This window comes from Saccopteryx leptura, chromosome 2 (assembly GCF_036850995.1).
Source record: "Saccopteryx leptura isolate mSacLep1 chromosome 2, mSacLep1_pri_phased_curated, whole genome shotgun sequence".
NCBI classification, from domain to species: Eukaryota; Metazoa; Chordata; class Mammalia; order Chiroptera; family Emballonuridae; genus Saccopteryx; species Saccopteryx leptura.
In genome coordinates, this window is record NC_089504.1 from 357,478,263 (window position 1) to 357,494,763 (window position 16,501).

Consider the following 16,501-nt stretch of genomic DNA (forward strand, 5'->3'; position numbering starts at 1 on the left):
CAGCCAAGGCTCCATTGGAGCAAAGATGGCCCGGGTGCTGGGGATGGCTCCTCGGCCTCTGCCCCAGGCGCTAGAGTGGCTCTGGTCGCAATATGGCGACGCCCAGGATGGGCAGAGCATCGCCCCCTGGTGGGCAGAGCGCCGCCCCATGGTGGGCGTGCCGGGTGGATCCCGGTCGGGCGCATGCGGGAGTCTGTCTGACTGTCCTTCCCTGTTTCCAGCTTCAGAAAAATGAAAAAGAAAAAAAAAAAAAAAAAGAAAATACAGAGGAAAAAAAAAAAAGTAATGATTCCATTATCTGCATACAATTCTAAGAAATCAGAAAAAGTTACCTTATTACCTATGCTAAAATTATCTCTAAAAATAAAAAAATATCAAACACCTACAATCTCCCCAGGGGCCAGCAAACATTTCCTAAAAGGGGCAGAGAGTAAAAACTTAGGTACTGTAGGCCACAAATGGTCTCTGTCGAGAATTTGTCTTTTTTAAATAACTTTTTTTTTTTTTTAATTTTTTACAAAGATAGAGAGTGAGTCAGAGAGAGAGATAGACAAGGACAGACAGGAATGGAGAGAGATGAGAAGCATCAATTATTAGTTTTTCATTGCGCATTGCAACACCTTAGTTGTTCATTGATAGCTTTCTCATATGTGCCTTGACCGCGGGCCTGCGAGTAACCCCTTGCTGGAGCCAGCGACCTTGGGTTCAAGCTGGTGGGCTTTTGCCAGATGAGCCCGCGCTCAAGCTGGCAACCTTGGGGTCTCGAACCTGGGTCCTCTGCATCCCAGTCCGACGCTCTATCCACTGCACCACCGCCTGGTCAGGCTTAAATAACTCTTGACAACGTGAAAGCTATTCTTAGCGGTCACCGGCAGTCCTGAGGCTGCCAGCCGCCTCAGCCAGCAAGTAGTGCCCAGCTGGGTGTCTGACCAGCCAGGTACCACCCACCCATTTCTCAGTGCTCACCGTCTAGTCTGCCCCATAGACACCGTCTCACAAATGACAATAACGAAAACAGAAACGCAGACGAGGCAACAGGGCAGGACAGAAGCAGAAACAGAGCAGCAGCAGCAGCAGCAGGGATGGGCTTATTCATCTGCGAGAGGACAGTGCGCACCTTGGACTGGGGGCAGTGCCTGGAAAGAGTCGTTAAATCCGCCCATGCTGGAGTCCTCCTGCTCCTCATTCTCAGTGTCACATTCGATGTCACTGTCGCTACTCATTCCTGGCCGGAGAGAAGGGAAGAACGTGTTTCTGACAAAAAAATCACTTCAAGTGAAAGGAAAAAGAAATTTCCTTTTCTGCCAAACTGATTCCCACTGAATCTGGCATGGAATGCCAAGACAATAGACGACACCAAACCAACCAACCAAGGAAAACCAACCACGCAAACCTCAGTTCTCTTTAGTTATTAGAGCACTGGTCTAATTTTTGTCCTTGAGATTAAAATGACTCTTTCCACAGTCCCTGAAGGTTATCATCTGAAACCAGTATTAATTTCACTACACTGAGAATATCTTTTCCAAAGTACACTGTGTTTCCTAAAGTCATAGATATAGCAGGAACTCTTAATCCTGACTGGATGTAGACATAACAGTTTCTAGCCTAAAACATATGCAATAAACATGGGTAAATATATAAACATAAACATACATTTCCACACAGTTACCTGGCCTGTTCATGAATGTATAAGAAATTCCGGCCCTGGCCGGTTGGCTCAGCGGTAGAGCGTCGGCCTAGCGTGCGGAGGACCCGGGTTCGATTCCCGGCCAGGGCACATAGGAGAAGCGCCCATTTGCTTCTCCACCCCTCCGCCGCGCTTTCCTCTCTGTCTCTCTCTTCCCCTCCCGCAGCCAAGGCTCCATTGGAGCAAAGATGGCCCGGGCGCTGGGGATGGCTCCTCGGCCTCTGCCCCAGGCGCTAGAGTGGCTCTGGTCGCAATATGGCGACGCCCAGGATGGGCAGAGCATCGCCCCCTGGTGGGCAGAGCATCGCCCCATGGTGGGCGTGCCGGGTGGATCCCGGTCGGGCGCATGCGGGAGTCTGTCTGATTGTCTCTCCCTGTTTCCAGCTTCAGAAAAATGAAAAAAAAAAAAAAAAAGAAATTCCGTTATTCTAGCAATAAATGAGTTGCTGTCCCATTCGGGCCTCCAATTTTGTATTTTTGTGTACATCAGCTCATTTTTAAAAGAAAAATTCTGTAGAAAGTACTTCTGTTACAAGAAAATACCGATCAAAAAAAAAATCTAAAAATCTATCTGCTAAACATCCTTATAAACGATAGGAAAAACTAACTTATGATACTATTTTAACCAGCAGTCCCATTCAAAAGGAAGAAGGGGAACCCACAGCTTTCCAGACAAGCAGGATGAGGAGGCCCGGCAGGTCCAGCAGCCGTGGACAGGGAGTACGCAGGGCCGGCCACACTCCCTTGGGGACAGAAAACAAATCTTTAGACCCACCAAAGAAAGGGAGTTGAAACTGAGACTACAACTCCACTCCCTGCATAAAGCTAAAACTCATACAGAAAGAACAGACTGGAAAGAGCCTGCCTACTGGCACAGAAGACCGCAAGGGCTGTATCTGTTTCTGCGAGGCTCAGCTCACTCCAGGATTCAAAGTAAGGCCTGTGTACTTAATTGAGGTTTGGGATTTAAAATTGAGGTTCAAATGTCAGGAAATTAAGATAAAAACTGGCCAGGAGCTAGAGTTATTTGAACAAGGCAAATGTGAAATCCTTTGGAGGGAAGGCTAGGAAAAGTGGAGTAGCATGGCCCGCCCACTCTCCCACTGAGTGTAGGTGCAAACAGACGGATGCATGCAGCAGCTATTTAAGGACTGTGGGAAGTCAACAGAAACAAGCATATTGGTGTAGACCTGAATTTGAGGTACCACCAAAATAGGCGGATTTAAACAAGACCCAGATTCTCATAAAACCATATTAAAAATGTCCAGAATACAATTCAGAATTTCCTCAACACATGAGGAATCAGGAAAAGCCAATCAACAAACATCAACGCTGCCTGACCAGGTGGTGGCGCAGTCGACAGAGCGTTGACCTGGGACCCTGAGGTTCCCAAGAGAAGCAATCACTGAACAGCCAAAGTGAAGCAATAGAGCAACTACGAGCTGATGTTTCTTCACCTCTCTCCTCCCTCTGTCTCCCCTCCCATTAACAAAAGACAAACATCACTGCTGAGATGATAGAGATGCTGAAATTATCTAACAAAAAACTTTAAAGTAGATATAAAAATGCTCATGGCCTGACCAGGCGGTGGCGCAGTGGATAGAGCGTTGGACTGGGATGCGGAAGACCCAGGTTTGAGACCCCGAGGTCGCCAGCTTGAGCGTGTGCTCAGCTGGTTTGAGCAAAAAAAGAAAAAGCTCACCAGCTTGGACCCAAGGTCGCTGGCTCGAGCAAGGGGTCACTCGGTCTGCTGAAGGCCCACGGTCAAGGCACATATGAGAAAGCAATCAGTGAACAACTAAGGTGTCTCAATGAAAAATTGATGATTGATGCTTCTCATCTCTCTCCATTCCTGTCTGTCCCTCTCTCTGACTCTCTCTGTCCATATAAAAAAAAAAAAAAATCACCCGTTATCAATAAACTAAGTAGTTTAAAAAAAATGCTCATGAACATTCTTGAAACATACTTTAAAAACCTCTCTGGAGGGAAACTTTCACAATACAGGTCACTGAATTACCATAGGAAAAAGGAAAAAAAAAAAGAATTCTTGGAGGTTGGGGTGGGAGGGGTGGTGAGAGTCTGAGAAAATTGTGTTCCAATCAAAATGTACAAAACAAGGCCCACAATCGCCTTAGAGTCAGCAGCTACACTAACAGAACAATACCATGAATTTTTCATAACATGAAATAACTTCTAAGAGACTACACAATTCCATTTAACAATGGAAAACAAAAGGATATTTTTATACTAAGTACTTTCTAGAATAAAAGATATTTAATAGAATAAAAGATATTTAAATTAAAATATTAATTGATGAGTTTAAAGAAAGTTAGCAAAGTTAAAGTTAGAACTGACCAAAGTAACCATAACACCAAAGAAAAATGAGGTGAAAATGATAAAACGGAGCTTAAGAAACAAGGGGATAAAAGGGAAGGGTTCGGACAGATTGCCACAAAGACAGCCAAGTGACAGAGGAGGACAATATATTAAGAGAAAATGCCTGCGAATTTTCCAGGAATGAATGAAAAACATTCTGAATAGAATAAAAATAAAAATACAACATACCAATAGTTCTGGGATGTGGCTACAACAGATTTTTAAAGGAAAATTTATAGCACTTAATGCTTTTATTAGATAAGAAAAAGGTCTTAAATGATCAAAGCATCTACTTTTAAGAAACTAAAAAAAGGAGTAAATAAACTCAAAGCAAGTAAATGGAAAAAAATAAAGAACAGAAAATTAGCCAAAAAATAAATCAGTGATACAAGATAGTTGTTTGAAAATATCAGTGAGATTAAAGAGCTTCTAAATGGACTAAAAAAGGGCAAACAAAACTACCAATATCAGGAATAAAAGCGGGACATCACTATAGACCCAACAGACACTAGGATAATAAGGGAATAGCAGAAACAACTTAATGCTCATGAAATCAAGAACGTGGATGAAAAGGACGAATACTTTGATTCGGACACAAGCTACCAAAGCTTATTCAGATAAAAATGGATAACATGAATGGGTATTTTAACTACTAAAGAAATAAAATTTTTAGTAAAAAAAAAAAAAAAAGACTTCCCTCAGGAAGCTACAGATGGCTTCACTGATGAACTCTTCCCCCTTCTGTTTTCAAAGTGTGTGTAGTATGATTTCTCCCTTAACTATTTAAAAGACACAGACAATGTATGGACATTTCTGAAATCTCTTTCTTTAATTAGCAAAGAAAAAAAAAAATTCCTGCTCTAGAGAGCAAACGGATGCTTTTAGAGACCAAACCAGCTACTTCCATGAAACACCACTACCACCTTGTGGCCCCTTCATGGAACTGTTCTGAAAACACTAAGCCCATTTGAGCTTTTGAAATTCTAAGCATAAATGTTACCTCCTGGTACTAATGTTTCTAAATTCCTGACAGATAATACTAACCTTCAGGATTCACAAACAAGAAATTGCTATTCTCTGGGTTTCCTAAAATCTTAACTTAGTCTTTAAATATCTACAACAATTTTGAAACACTTCATTCATTATATATCTTTTTTAAAAAACTGTTTAATCTGTAGTATTTCTAAGAACTTGTAGCCTACAATAGATTTTCAAATGCTGGGAAATGGTCTGAACATTATTGGGTAGTACTCAAATAATGTAACACTTAAAACTTTGAGCAAGGTTTATACTACTTCATAGAATTGTGTCAAAAATGCCAATTCTGCTTCCCAAACTCCTATTTCTTGTAAGACCACCCAGAATTCCTATAAAGCAGTGGTAGTCAACCTGGTCCCTACCGCCCACTAGCGGGCGTTCCAGCTTTCATGGTGGGTGGTAGCAGAGCAACCAAAGTATAAATAAAAAGATAGATTTAACTATAGTAAGTTGTTTTATAAAGATTTATTCTGCCAAACTTAGCAAAAATCCGACATAAAGTACTTGGTAAGTAATTATTATTATATGCTTTAACTTGCTGTAACTCTGCTTTATAAATTTTATAAAGTAAAGTTACTTCCCTACTTTATAAATCACCATTACTGTTGGAACCAGTGGGCGGTTAGAAAATTTTACTACTATTAAAAAAAATAAATAAATAAAAAAAAAAAGAAAAAAAAAAAAAAAGAAAATTTTACTACTAACGGAGATACAAAAGTGGGCGGTAGGTATAAAAAGGTTGACTACCCCTGCTATATAAAGTATAGTATAAACTCATTAATATTTATACAGCAGCAAACAGGGCCAGGAGCACATACTTATCACGGGACAACAGTGAAAACCAGGACTGATTTGGTTGTGATCACTCCTTGCCAAGGAGCTCCTGCTGATCTGACCCTTTGATTCCAGGTATCAGCACCCCCAGTTCTTATTTCAACTTGCCGTAAATGGACTCCTTCAAACCAGTAATGTTTCTGTGTTGACTGTTAACTCTAACAGGAGAATTAGAATAACTTTTCCATTTTCTTTGACTTAATTTTTCTCAGGACTCAGGAAAACATAAATTGCCCGAGACACGGGCAAACACTGCCAGTCTTTTCTCCAGGCCTAGCCCCAGAAGTGGCCAGCTTGGTGACTATAATGAGAAAGACAAATGAGTCTCTGACCCTCACACCCACCAGGTGGACAACTAGGTCACCAGGTGTACAAACCACTGCCGTACCTGAGAGGAAGCAAGCCCAACAAAAGCCCCAATACTTGCGCTTGTTCTGAAATGCGACTGGCCGCATCACGCGCAGGCCTCAGGCTCCCTGCTGTGCTTGCCCGTGCTCTGCAGTGTCTACCCACTGTGTTAAGTGATGATTAAAGCAAATTAGTGATAAGTCACCGACTCTAAGAAATTTGAATACTGCCCCTTTCTCGATCTCCCCAGAAGGTGTCAACAGGTTTTCACATACTGGCTGTCACTGGTAGTAATTATAAGGTACCATTAAACTTAAGATGCTTCAAAGATGTTAATGGGGAAACAAAATTACATCTTAGAGTGAAATCTGAAACACGGTATTTCTGTAAAAATCGCCTACCACATTTTTTGAGCACCCCGTTAATGCTCAGTGCCGTCCCAAGCTCATTGCCGAGTTAGAACTCACTATTTAAGGTTGCTCACATTTCTGATGCTTGCAAATTACATTAACACTCAGTACAGCAAAAACCAATGTTTGTCCTGGCCGGGTAGCTCAGCTGGTCAGAGCATCGTCCCAATACGCTAAGGTTGCAGGTTCCATCCCCAGTCAGGGCATCCAGTAATAAATGCATAAATAAGTGGAAGAGGCCTGACCTGTGGTGGCCAGTGGATAGAGCATCAACCTGGGAACGCTGAGGTCACTGGTTCGAAACCCTGGAATTGCCTGGTCAAGGCACATATGGGAGTTGATGCTTTCTGTTCCTCCCTGTCTCTCTTTCTCTCTCTCTCTCTTCTCTAATAAAACTGAATAACATTTAAAAAAAAAAGTGGAACAACAAATTGATGTGTCTTTTTCTCCCAGAATGTTGTTCTAACTCCTCACGACACTTGGAACTGCCATCCTGCCATCCTGAGGGAGCTGAGTCACCTCACTGAGTGGTGGAATAAAAGGTGGGGAAAAACCGAGCTTTGTGTTTTGTTTTGTTTTGTTTGTGACAGAGACAGAAAGGGACAGAGAGAGGGACAGACAGGAAGGAGATGAGAAGCATCAACTCTTCATTGCAGCGCCTTAGTTGTTCACTGATTGCTTTCTCATATGTGCCTTGACCAGGGGGCTACAGCAGAGCGAGTGAGCCTGCACTCAGGCCAGCGACCTTAAGCTTTGAACCTGGGTCCTCTGTGTCCCAGTCCTATGCTCTATCCACTGTGCCACCACCTGGTCAGGTCCGAGTTTTTGATGACAGCGGGTGGCTAAATTTTCCAACCCTTACTTGCCCTACCAGACCTAGGGAAGACTTTCTATAATTACAAGAGAATAAGTCTTTTCCATTGGTTAAGCCTGCTGATTTGAGTGTCTGCAAGGTTAAAAGCTCTGAACGTTTCCAGAGGGACCGGCAGAGCTGGAGCGTCCCTGTGCCTCCTCTTCCAGCAGGCTGCCCGCTGGCCTATCCCAGGTGGCCGCAGCTTTTCTCCAGGACAGTGTTTTGATGCCCATGTCTTGAAGGAAGGGGTCCTGTGCTACTTCAATAGGCACTTAATTGGAGCGGTCTCCAGTTTTAGATGGGCCAAGAAAGAAACTGGCCCACCCACAGGCATCATGTAGGGCATCAACTGGGTGAGGGTGGGGTGGGGAAGCCAAGCTTTTCAGCATCAGGCCACCAAACAGAAGATTAATACAAGCTTGTCCCATATGTTCCAGTTAGAAAGGAGAAGGCTGGCTGATGCCTGTTATGTCTAAGGAAAGTCGCATTTCATTGATACCCAAGAATATTTAAGAGACAACTTTAGTAGTCCCAAATTCCGACCTCGCAATACCAACAATGCCTTATTTTAAAGCTTCTTCAGACAGCTTGAGAAAGCAAAGGGGAGGGAAGGGCAGGGCGGCAAAGAGAGACATCAACCCACAGTGATCTGACACAGAAAATTCTTTTAGGTATTCTGCTCAAATAAAGAGCCTTGTTTTTCCTAAGCATGGATACAAGAGAGACCCACTCAACCTTCTACCAAAGCTTGCCAGTGTGAAAAATAGGTTTTTTTGAGAATTGGCTCCTGCTGATAACAGAATAATACCCACAGCGGTGGGTAAGGCCCCATTCTCCTCTCACCAAGCAGATTCCAAGAGGCACAAGAGCTCCTTTCGTCCATCACTGTGTTCCCTTCCTCCAGCCTCATCGGTTGGTCTCCTGCTCACTGTCTAGCCTGAACTCTAGTGGAGAACCCAGGAACTGCAAGGCTGTCCTGAGGCACTGCTCATCTGCATGTTTACAACTTTTCTTACTGAGTTATAGGTGCTTTTTATCACAATACTCCTTACATAAGAGAAAATGTGTAGTTGAGTAACACTGACCACTTAGTCAATATTAGTTATTATTTTTACTATTACATACTTGTTCTCTGAGCTCCCTATATACTCTATCACAGCACTCATCATTCTATATTATAATTAGCTATTAATTGGTGTCTCTGACAAAAGACCAGTGCTTTCAACTGCTGTCCCTCCCTCCCTTCCACCACTAATAACACATGTGTACATCCAATATACCTGAGAGCTACTTCTCCCATTTGTAATGGTGACCCACTCTAGCAAGTAATTTTTTTTTAATTTTATTTATTTTTTTACAGAGACAGAGTGAGTCAGAGAGAGGGACAGACAGGGACAGACAGGAATGGAGAGAGATGAGAAGCATCAATCATTAGTTTTTCATTGCGCGTTGCAACACCTTAGTTGTTCATTGATTGCTTTCTCATATGTGCCTTGACCACGGGCCTTCAGCAGACTGAGTAACCCCTTGCTTGAGCCAGCGACCTTGGGTTCAAGCTGGTGGGCTTTTGCTCAAACCAGATGAGCCCGCGCTCAAGCTGGTGACCTCGGGGTCTCGAACCTGGGTCCTCTGCATCCCAGTCCGACGCTCTATCCACTGCGCCACCACCTGGTCAGGCTGGCAAGTAATTCTTTTTTTTTTTTTTTAGAGACAGAGAGTCAGAGAGAGGGATAGACAGGGACAGACAGACAGACAGACAGACAGGAACGGAGAGATGAGAAGCATTAATCATTAGTTTTTTGTTGCGCATTGCAACACCTTAGTTGTTCATTGATTGCTTTCTCATATGTGCCTTGACCGCGGGCCTTCAGCAGACTGAGTAAACCCCTCGCTTGAGCCAGCGACCTTGGGCTCAAGCTGGTGAGCTTTTTTTGCTCAAACCAGATGAGCCCGCGCTCAAGCTGTTGACCTCCGGGTCTCGAACCTGGGTCTTCAGCATCCCAGTCCAACACACTATCCACTGCACCACCGCCTGGTCAGGCTGGCAAGTAATTCTTAAGGAGTAGTCACCCTGGTTGAGAATAATTCAACTCAACTAGTGGCTTTTACGGGGGATGTCTGCCTCCACGAAGACATTTGGCAATGTCTGAACATTTCTGGATAATGTTACTTGGTGAAAGTAGTTCTGGAACCTAGTGGTTAAAAGCCAAGGATGCGGCCTGGCCGGTTGGCTCAATGGATAGAGTGTTGGGCGAACGTATATGGACATCCCAGGTTTGATTCCCGGTCAGGGCACACAGGAGAAGTGACCATCTGCTTCTCTCCTCTTCCCTCTCCCCTTCCTCTCCCTCTTCCCCTCCTGCAGCCAGTGGCTCAATTGGTTCGAGCATGGCTCCAGGTGCTGAGGATGGCTCAGCTGGTCCATGCATCAGCTTCAGGCATGAAAAATATCTCGGCTGATTCAAGCATCAGCCTCAGATGGGGGTTGCCGGGTGGATCCCAGTAGGGGCACATGTGGGAGTCTCTCACTATCTCCCCTCCTCTCACTAAAAAAAACAAACAAACAAGGATGCAGCTAAATACCCTACAATGCACAGGGTAGACTCCCACAACAAAATCATCTGGCCCAAAACATTAATAGTGCCAAGGCAGAGGAATAAATACTAGGTTCAGAAATTATCACCAGCATCTTATGCAATTCCAGGCAAATTAGAAGCATTTTTCATAAATGTTTCAGGAATAAAAGGAGCCTGTAATTCTAGCACATGCTATAAAAATTTAAGCCACTGCAATTTATAATCAGTAGATATAAAACAAATCCCTTCAGGTCCTTAGGTATAAAAAACAATCATAACATTTTTTTCTTAATGTTTTAACAATCAGCACTTCACTTTAAAAATCCTTTCCATTTATTATCTTCTATGGAAATAATGCTGTCCACCACAGGGCACCAGCCTAGAGAGAAGACCAAAATGTTTAGTGTTCTTTTGCCGAAAACCTAGAAATACCACCCACACACCCTCACACAGGGCAGTCAGTGTGCTGGCACCTGCATGCATGCTCTGAGCTACAATCCATCAATCACTGAAACTCAAAAAAGTGCAGAAGTGGAAGGTGGCAGTTTCACTGAAAAATGAGAATTTCAATGTCAAGGATCACTAATAAAGTTGACAAGCTGTTTTGCTAACATAAAAGGGCACAGCAAGGGCAATACACATAAGCCTCGTTTCAAACACCCTCAAAATTACAGAAAGTCTTCTATGCTTTTAGAGAAAAAATAAGAAACCTGAAAGAACATGTAGAATACTAGAAATGTAATTGAAAAATGAATTGGCAGTTGAAGTCGGTTACCGTGAACGGTTTTTTACACGGTTCAAGTACAGAATAAGAGCAAAACAGTCTACAAACAGCAATCGACAAACTGGAATTGACTGACTTTAAAAGATGAAGTACTTAACACTTACTACTCTAATACGTTGTTTGGGGGCATGTCTTCCCCATGAGACTGTGGCCATATCTAATTTCGCCTTCGCATTGCTAGCAAAAACTCAATGCCTGCCGTGTAGGTGACTGAATAAACTATTTATTGAATGAGTAGATAAACCATCTGCAGATTCTGCCCTCCTGTAAATGTCCCTTTTAGTAAGACATGTCCTTTTACATAGTCAATTACCCATTTTGCCTTCCTCTGTGCTTAATGGCCTAATAAATCAAATTCAGTAGCACAATGAATGCTGTGTCCAGATCAATGACTTCATAGTGTCTCAATAACTTTTTTATTAAACCAACTAATCCCTACTACCAACACCAAAAAATGATCATTATTCCCACCTCCTGCCTAATTATGATTTATCACTCCTTACCTTCCTCGGGGGCGGAAGCTCCTTCAGGAAGCAGAAGCTGTAGTTTCCCAGTTTCGGAATCATTCTCTAAGTCTGTCATCTGCAGTCCTTCCAGACGACCTCCTTTCACACTGACCCTCCAAGAGGAAGAAAACAACTTCATATTTTTGTATAAAGAGCCACTGATAATTGTATCTATAGTTTCTTCTCCTGAAACTGAGCATCAAATTAAGTAGAATACATGGCACTAATGTTTAATACTAAATTTCAAGTTTATTTTTTAAAATCTCACTAGAGCAGTGTTTTTCAACCAGTGTGCTGCAGCACATGGTCAGGTGTGCCATGGGGAAATTAAACATGGGTCCCCAAACTACGGCCCGCGCGGAGCCTATTTATCCAGCCCACCGCCAGCCGCCTCCATCCGAACATAAACATTCCCCTCACAATCCCTCCAGCTATCAGCGACAGGAAGAGTGGAGGCACAGGGAACGCTCACTGACCAATCACCTTCTAGGATTCATCCCGACCACTAGCGATGAACCAACAGTAAGCCACCTCTCATCCACACCCAGGAAGGTCCCCGCTCAGGCTGCTGCACGCTTGTCATTGTGTGGCACTTGTCATTAGGTGGCCGCGGCGAGTAGTTGAAGCTGCTACTCCTCCCCATGGTCCCGATTTCTAATCCTGGTCAGGACTGGAGGTAAATGTTGCCACCACTAGATGAAGCCTCAGCCTCAGCTGGTTATGTCTATCCTGATGGTGTATATAGATATTTGACCTTTTTCTTTTTAAAAGAGGCCCCCGCAGAGGGTGATGTACAATGCATCACAATGTTATCTATATTGTATATGGCCTCCTGAAGGGTCATCTTCTTAAAGAGCTCAAATTTCTATATACACCATCAAAACAGACAGAACCAAGGCCCCTGCACCCAGCTGACCATGGGATTTGAACCCACAACCTCAGGGAGAACTCTAGTATTTATCAGAATCCTTACCTAGAAAGCAAACTTCTCAAATCTGACAGTAGAGATGCTCTGAGGATTTACGATGTTACACAAGTACCCAACATTTTCTAAAGTTGATTTTGTCCAGTCTCTATATAGAGAGTATATGCCAAATTGATTTGAACCCACAACCTTGATGAAAGCTCCAGTATCTATTAGCGGGACTGTATATATGAGGGGATACATGGGACTGTATATATGAGGAGTTACATGGGACTGTATATGAGGGGATGTTACGTGGGACTGTATATGAGGGAATGTTATGTGGGACTGTATTTATAAGGGGATGTTACATGGGACTGTATATATGAAGGATGTTACACGGACTGTATATATGAGGGATGTTACGTGGGACTGTATATATGAAGGGATGTTATGTGGGACTGTATATATAAGGGATGTTACGTGGGACTGTATATATGAGGGATGTTACATGGGACTGTATATATGAGGGATGTTACATGGGATTGTATATATGAGGGGGTTATCCTTTTTTATTTAACTTTTTTTTTAATAAATGTAATTTATTTAAAGGACCTCTGCCAGGCATATTTCACTCTTGTGACAGTTTGGGATCTCAGCAAGACGAGCAAGTGACAGTGATAGAGAAGTTTTTGAGAAGGGAAAATGCAAATGCCGAACAGGGCCCTGGACAAAATTCTGACCCAGATGAAGGCCCTAGTATGAGTGGTCGACAAAAGAAAAAAGACAAGACGGTGAGCTCGAGGCAATACAGAGAAAGCTATCTTTCATTTGGATTTACTTTCACGGGGGGTGAGATAGCACCGACTCTGCTGTGCTTGGTGTGTGGTGAGAAGCTATCCAATAGCGCCATGGTGCCAAGCAAGCTTAAACGCCATCTCCAAACGAAAGACCCTTCCGTTCAAAACAAGCCGATGGACTGTTTTGTACGCTTACATACAAACAATGAGAAACGGGCAACTTTTTTGGAAAAAACCACAAAGGTAAACAAGAGAGCCCTCAAAGCTAGCTACCTTGTTGCTGAACTCGTAGCTAAATCAGAAAAGTCCCACACTGTAGCAGAAACATTAATACTGCCAGCTCGTAAAGCCATTGTAAATGAGATGCTTGGCCCTACCGCGGCCAAAGAGATAGTTAAAGTGCCTCTCTCAGATAACACAATTGCCAGACGTATTGATGACATGTCTGCGGACATTGAAACTGTTGTTTTGGAAAAGGTGCACATCAGTAAGAAATTTGCCTTGCAACTTGATGAGTCGACGGATATTAGTGGACATTGTCAGCTCTTGGCCAACGTGCGTTTTGTGGATGGAGAAGCCATTAGAGAAAACTTCCTATTTTGCAAGGCATTGCCAGAAAAATCAACAGGAGAGGAAATATTTCGGGTTACGTCAGAATATCTTGATAAAAGCGGGCTTACATGGGAAAACTGCACAGGTGTCTGCACTGATGGAGCCGCAGCCATGGTCGGGCGCATCAAAGGCTTCATAAGTAGGGTCAAAGAAAGAAACCCAGATGTTATTGTTAAGCACTGTTTTTTGCACCGTGAGGCCCTCGTTGCAAAGACCTTACCAGCAGATCTAGCTCCTGTGTTGGATGATGTTGTGAGCATAGTGAACTTTGTAAAGACGCGACCTTTGAGATGTCACTTATTTGCGTCTTTGTGTAAAGAAACGGGAGCGGAACATAAAATCTTATTGCTCCACATGGAGGTCCGGTGGCTGTCGCGCGGCAAAGTGCTGGCCGTGTGTATGAGTTGCGAGAGGAACTTAAAGTATTTCTGACAAACGAGAGGTCCGATTACTCAAAGCTGCTTGCAAGTGATGAGTGGTGTGCAAAGCTAGCATACCTGGCTGATATATTTCATTATCTGAATGAACTGAACACACAGATGCAAGGCCGAAATGAAAACCTGCTTACAAGCACTGGTAAAATGAACGAATTCCGTTTAAAGGTGCAGCTCTGGCAACAACATGTGCAGCGTGGCAACCTTGAGATGTTCCCGCTCACCGAGAAACAGCATGATGGCAACACTGCTGCAATGTGCGAGGTGATTGGCAGACATTTGAAAACTCTTGAGAAGACATTGTCATTTTATTTCTCTTCAGCCTTCACAGAATGCCTTGACTGGGTTAGGGACCCATACAGCTCAGTATCCGTTGCTGGAAAGGACATGACTTTGAGCAAGAGGAACTCATTGAACTGAAACAAGATTGTGATTTAAAGCTAAAGTTTGCTGATCTTCCTTTGGACAGTTTTTGGTTATCTGTTGCCAAGGAGTTCCCCATTCTGGTCAACAAAGCTATTTTGACATTGCTCCCGTTTTCAACCACATATCTATGTGAGCTGAGCTTCTCAAGCTTGACTGTGATAAAAACTAAAAACAGAGAGAGACTGAGAACTGTTGAGGAAGAGCTTCGTGTGTGTCTTTCTACCATTCCTGCCAGGATATCCCTTTTGTGTTCATCGGAACAGGCCCAGGTTTCACACTAAGTGAGCATAAATACATTTAGAAACTATATTAACTATATGTATAATATGTACTGTGTTAGAGTGTCATTTTGTGTCATTTTGGTAAGTGGTGTGCCCCAGGATTTTGTAAATGTAAAAAATGTGCCGCTGCTCAAAAAAGGTTGAAAATCACTGCACTAGAGGACTCACAGGAAGGTTACAGAAGGGCAGGCTGTGTCAATGTCAACATCCTGATTGTGATATTGTACTAGCTTTGCAAAAGTAATCATTAGAAGAAACTGGGCAAGGAACACAGGACCTCCATATATTATTTCTTTAAACTGCATGTGAATCTACAAGTATCTCAACAAAAATTCTGATTAGAAAATAGAAGTCTTCACTTCTAAGAAGACCTTTATGATAGGAGAGAAAAAAGGTTACACAAAAGCAGTGTTCAAATAAAACTGCCGGGGTTCTTTCTTTCATTGAAAGTAGGTGTAAAAGACCGAGGAGATAGAATATAGCTCAGTACAGGTATCTTTGAAAAGTGTGGCTCAAATTGACGAAAGCTTACTCCACACACAAATCACAAGGCAGAGTTCATACAAGGTTTCACACTGTTACACACTATCCCACCTTCAGTGAAAATGAGCTCTAACATATATAAACTAAATTTCTGCTACTACTATCACATCCATTAAGAAAAAAAAGTAAGATTTCTAATACTTCTCAAGTTACACTTGAATACAACAAATAAACTTTCAGCTAAAAAATTAAAATAGTGGAAACTTATTTTGTTCATTATGAAGCTATTATTCCATTACATAAACAAAAGAACATGATTTACCCCAAGGTGACCATCTTCCTCCTTTTCTCAACAGTAGGTAAGCCATTGATAACGGCAACCACAACTGCGTCCGAATCCAAAGCTCGACACTGCCGGTCGTCGGCTTTCGGCAGAAGGTCACCGATGCTGCCATGCGCCAAGGCTCGGGGAGAGCCATGCCGGCTTCCGGACTGAGAGCTTCCCGGGGAGCCTACGGAGAAGGATAAGGAAGTGCGGAGAACAGAAAACAAAAAGTTCGCTGAGTTTCCGCTTTAGAACATCTTGCTATATATTTATCTTTCTAAACTGCAGGCAAATACAAAATTAATTTTAAAATATATCGGCCTTTTAAAAAATTTTTTATTTATTGATCTCAATGAGAGAGGAAGAAAGTGAGAGAGAAGGAAGGAGAGACAGGAACATCAAGCTGTTCCTGTATGTGCCCTGATTGCAGACGGAACCGGCAATCTCTGCTTTGGAACGATGCTCCAGGGGTCCCCAAACTTTTTACAGGGGGTCAGCTCACTGTCTCTTAGACTGTTGGAGGGCCAGACTATAAAAAAAACTATGAACAAATCCCTATGCACACTGCAACATATCTTATTTTAAAGTAAAAAAACAAAACGGGAACAAATACAATATTTAAAATAAAGAACAAGTAAATTTAAATCAACAAACTGACCAGTATTTCAATGGGAACTATGGGCCTGCTTTTGGCTAATGAGATAGATGGTCAATGTGCTCCTCTCACTGACCACCAATGAAAGAGGTGCCCCTTCCGGAAGTGCGGCGGGGGCCAGATAAATGGCCTCAGGGGGCCACATGCAGCCCGTGGGCCGCAGTTTGGG

General features: G+C 43.0%; 2 protein-coding genes across 4 annotated transcripts in view; one reads left to right on the top strand and one right to left on the bottom strand.

Annotated features, from left to right (window-relative positions):
- RAD51C (RAD51 paralog C) overlaps positions 1–16,501 on the top strand; it is a 187,064-nt gene that overhangs the window by 162,278 nt on the left and 8,285 nt on the right. The window lies entirely within an intron of this gene.
- Positions 1–16,501, bottom strand: part of TRIM37 (tripartite motif containing 37) — a 95,868-nt gene that overhangs the window by 12,727 nt on the left and 66,640 nt on the right. For all 3 annotated transcript variants that reach the window (XM_066364680.1, XM_066364682.1, XM_066364679.1), the window contains exons 21-23: positions 15,675–15,864; positions 11,410–11,525; positions 1,118–1,225 (exon numbers count right to left, since the gene is read on the bottom strand). In XM_066364680.1, coding sequence (XP_066220777.1) covers positions 1,118–1,225; positions 11,410–11,525; positions 15,675–15,864 — 414 coding nt within the window. The remainder of the gene's footprint in view (positions 1–1,117; positions 1,226–11,409; positions 11,526–15,674; positions 15,865–16,501) is intronic.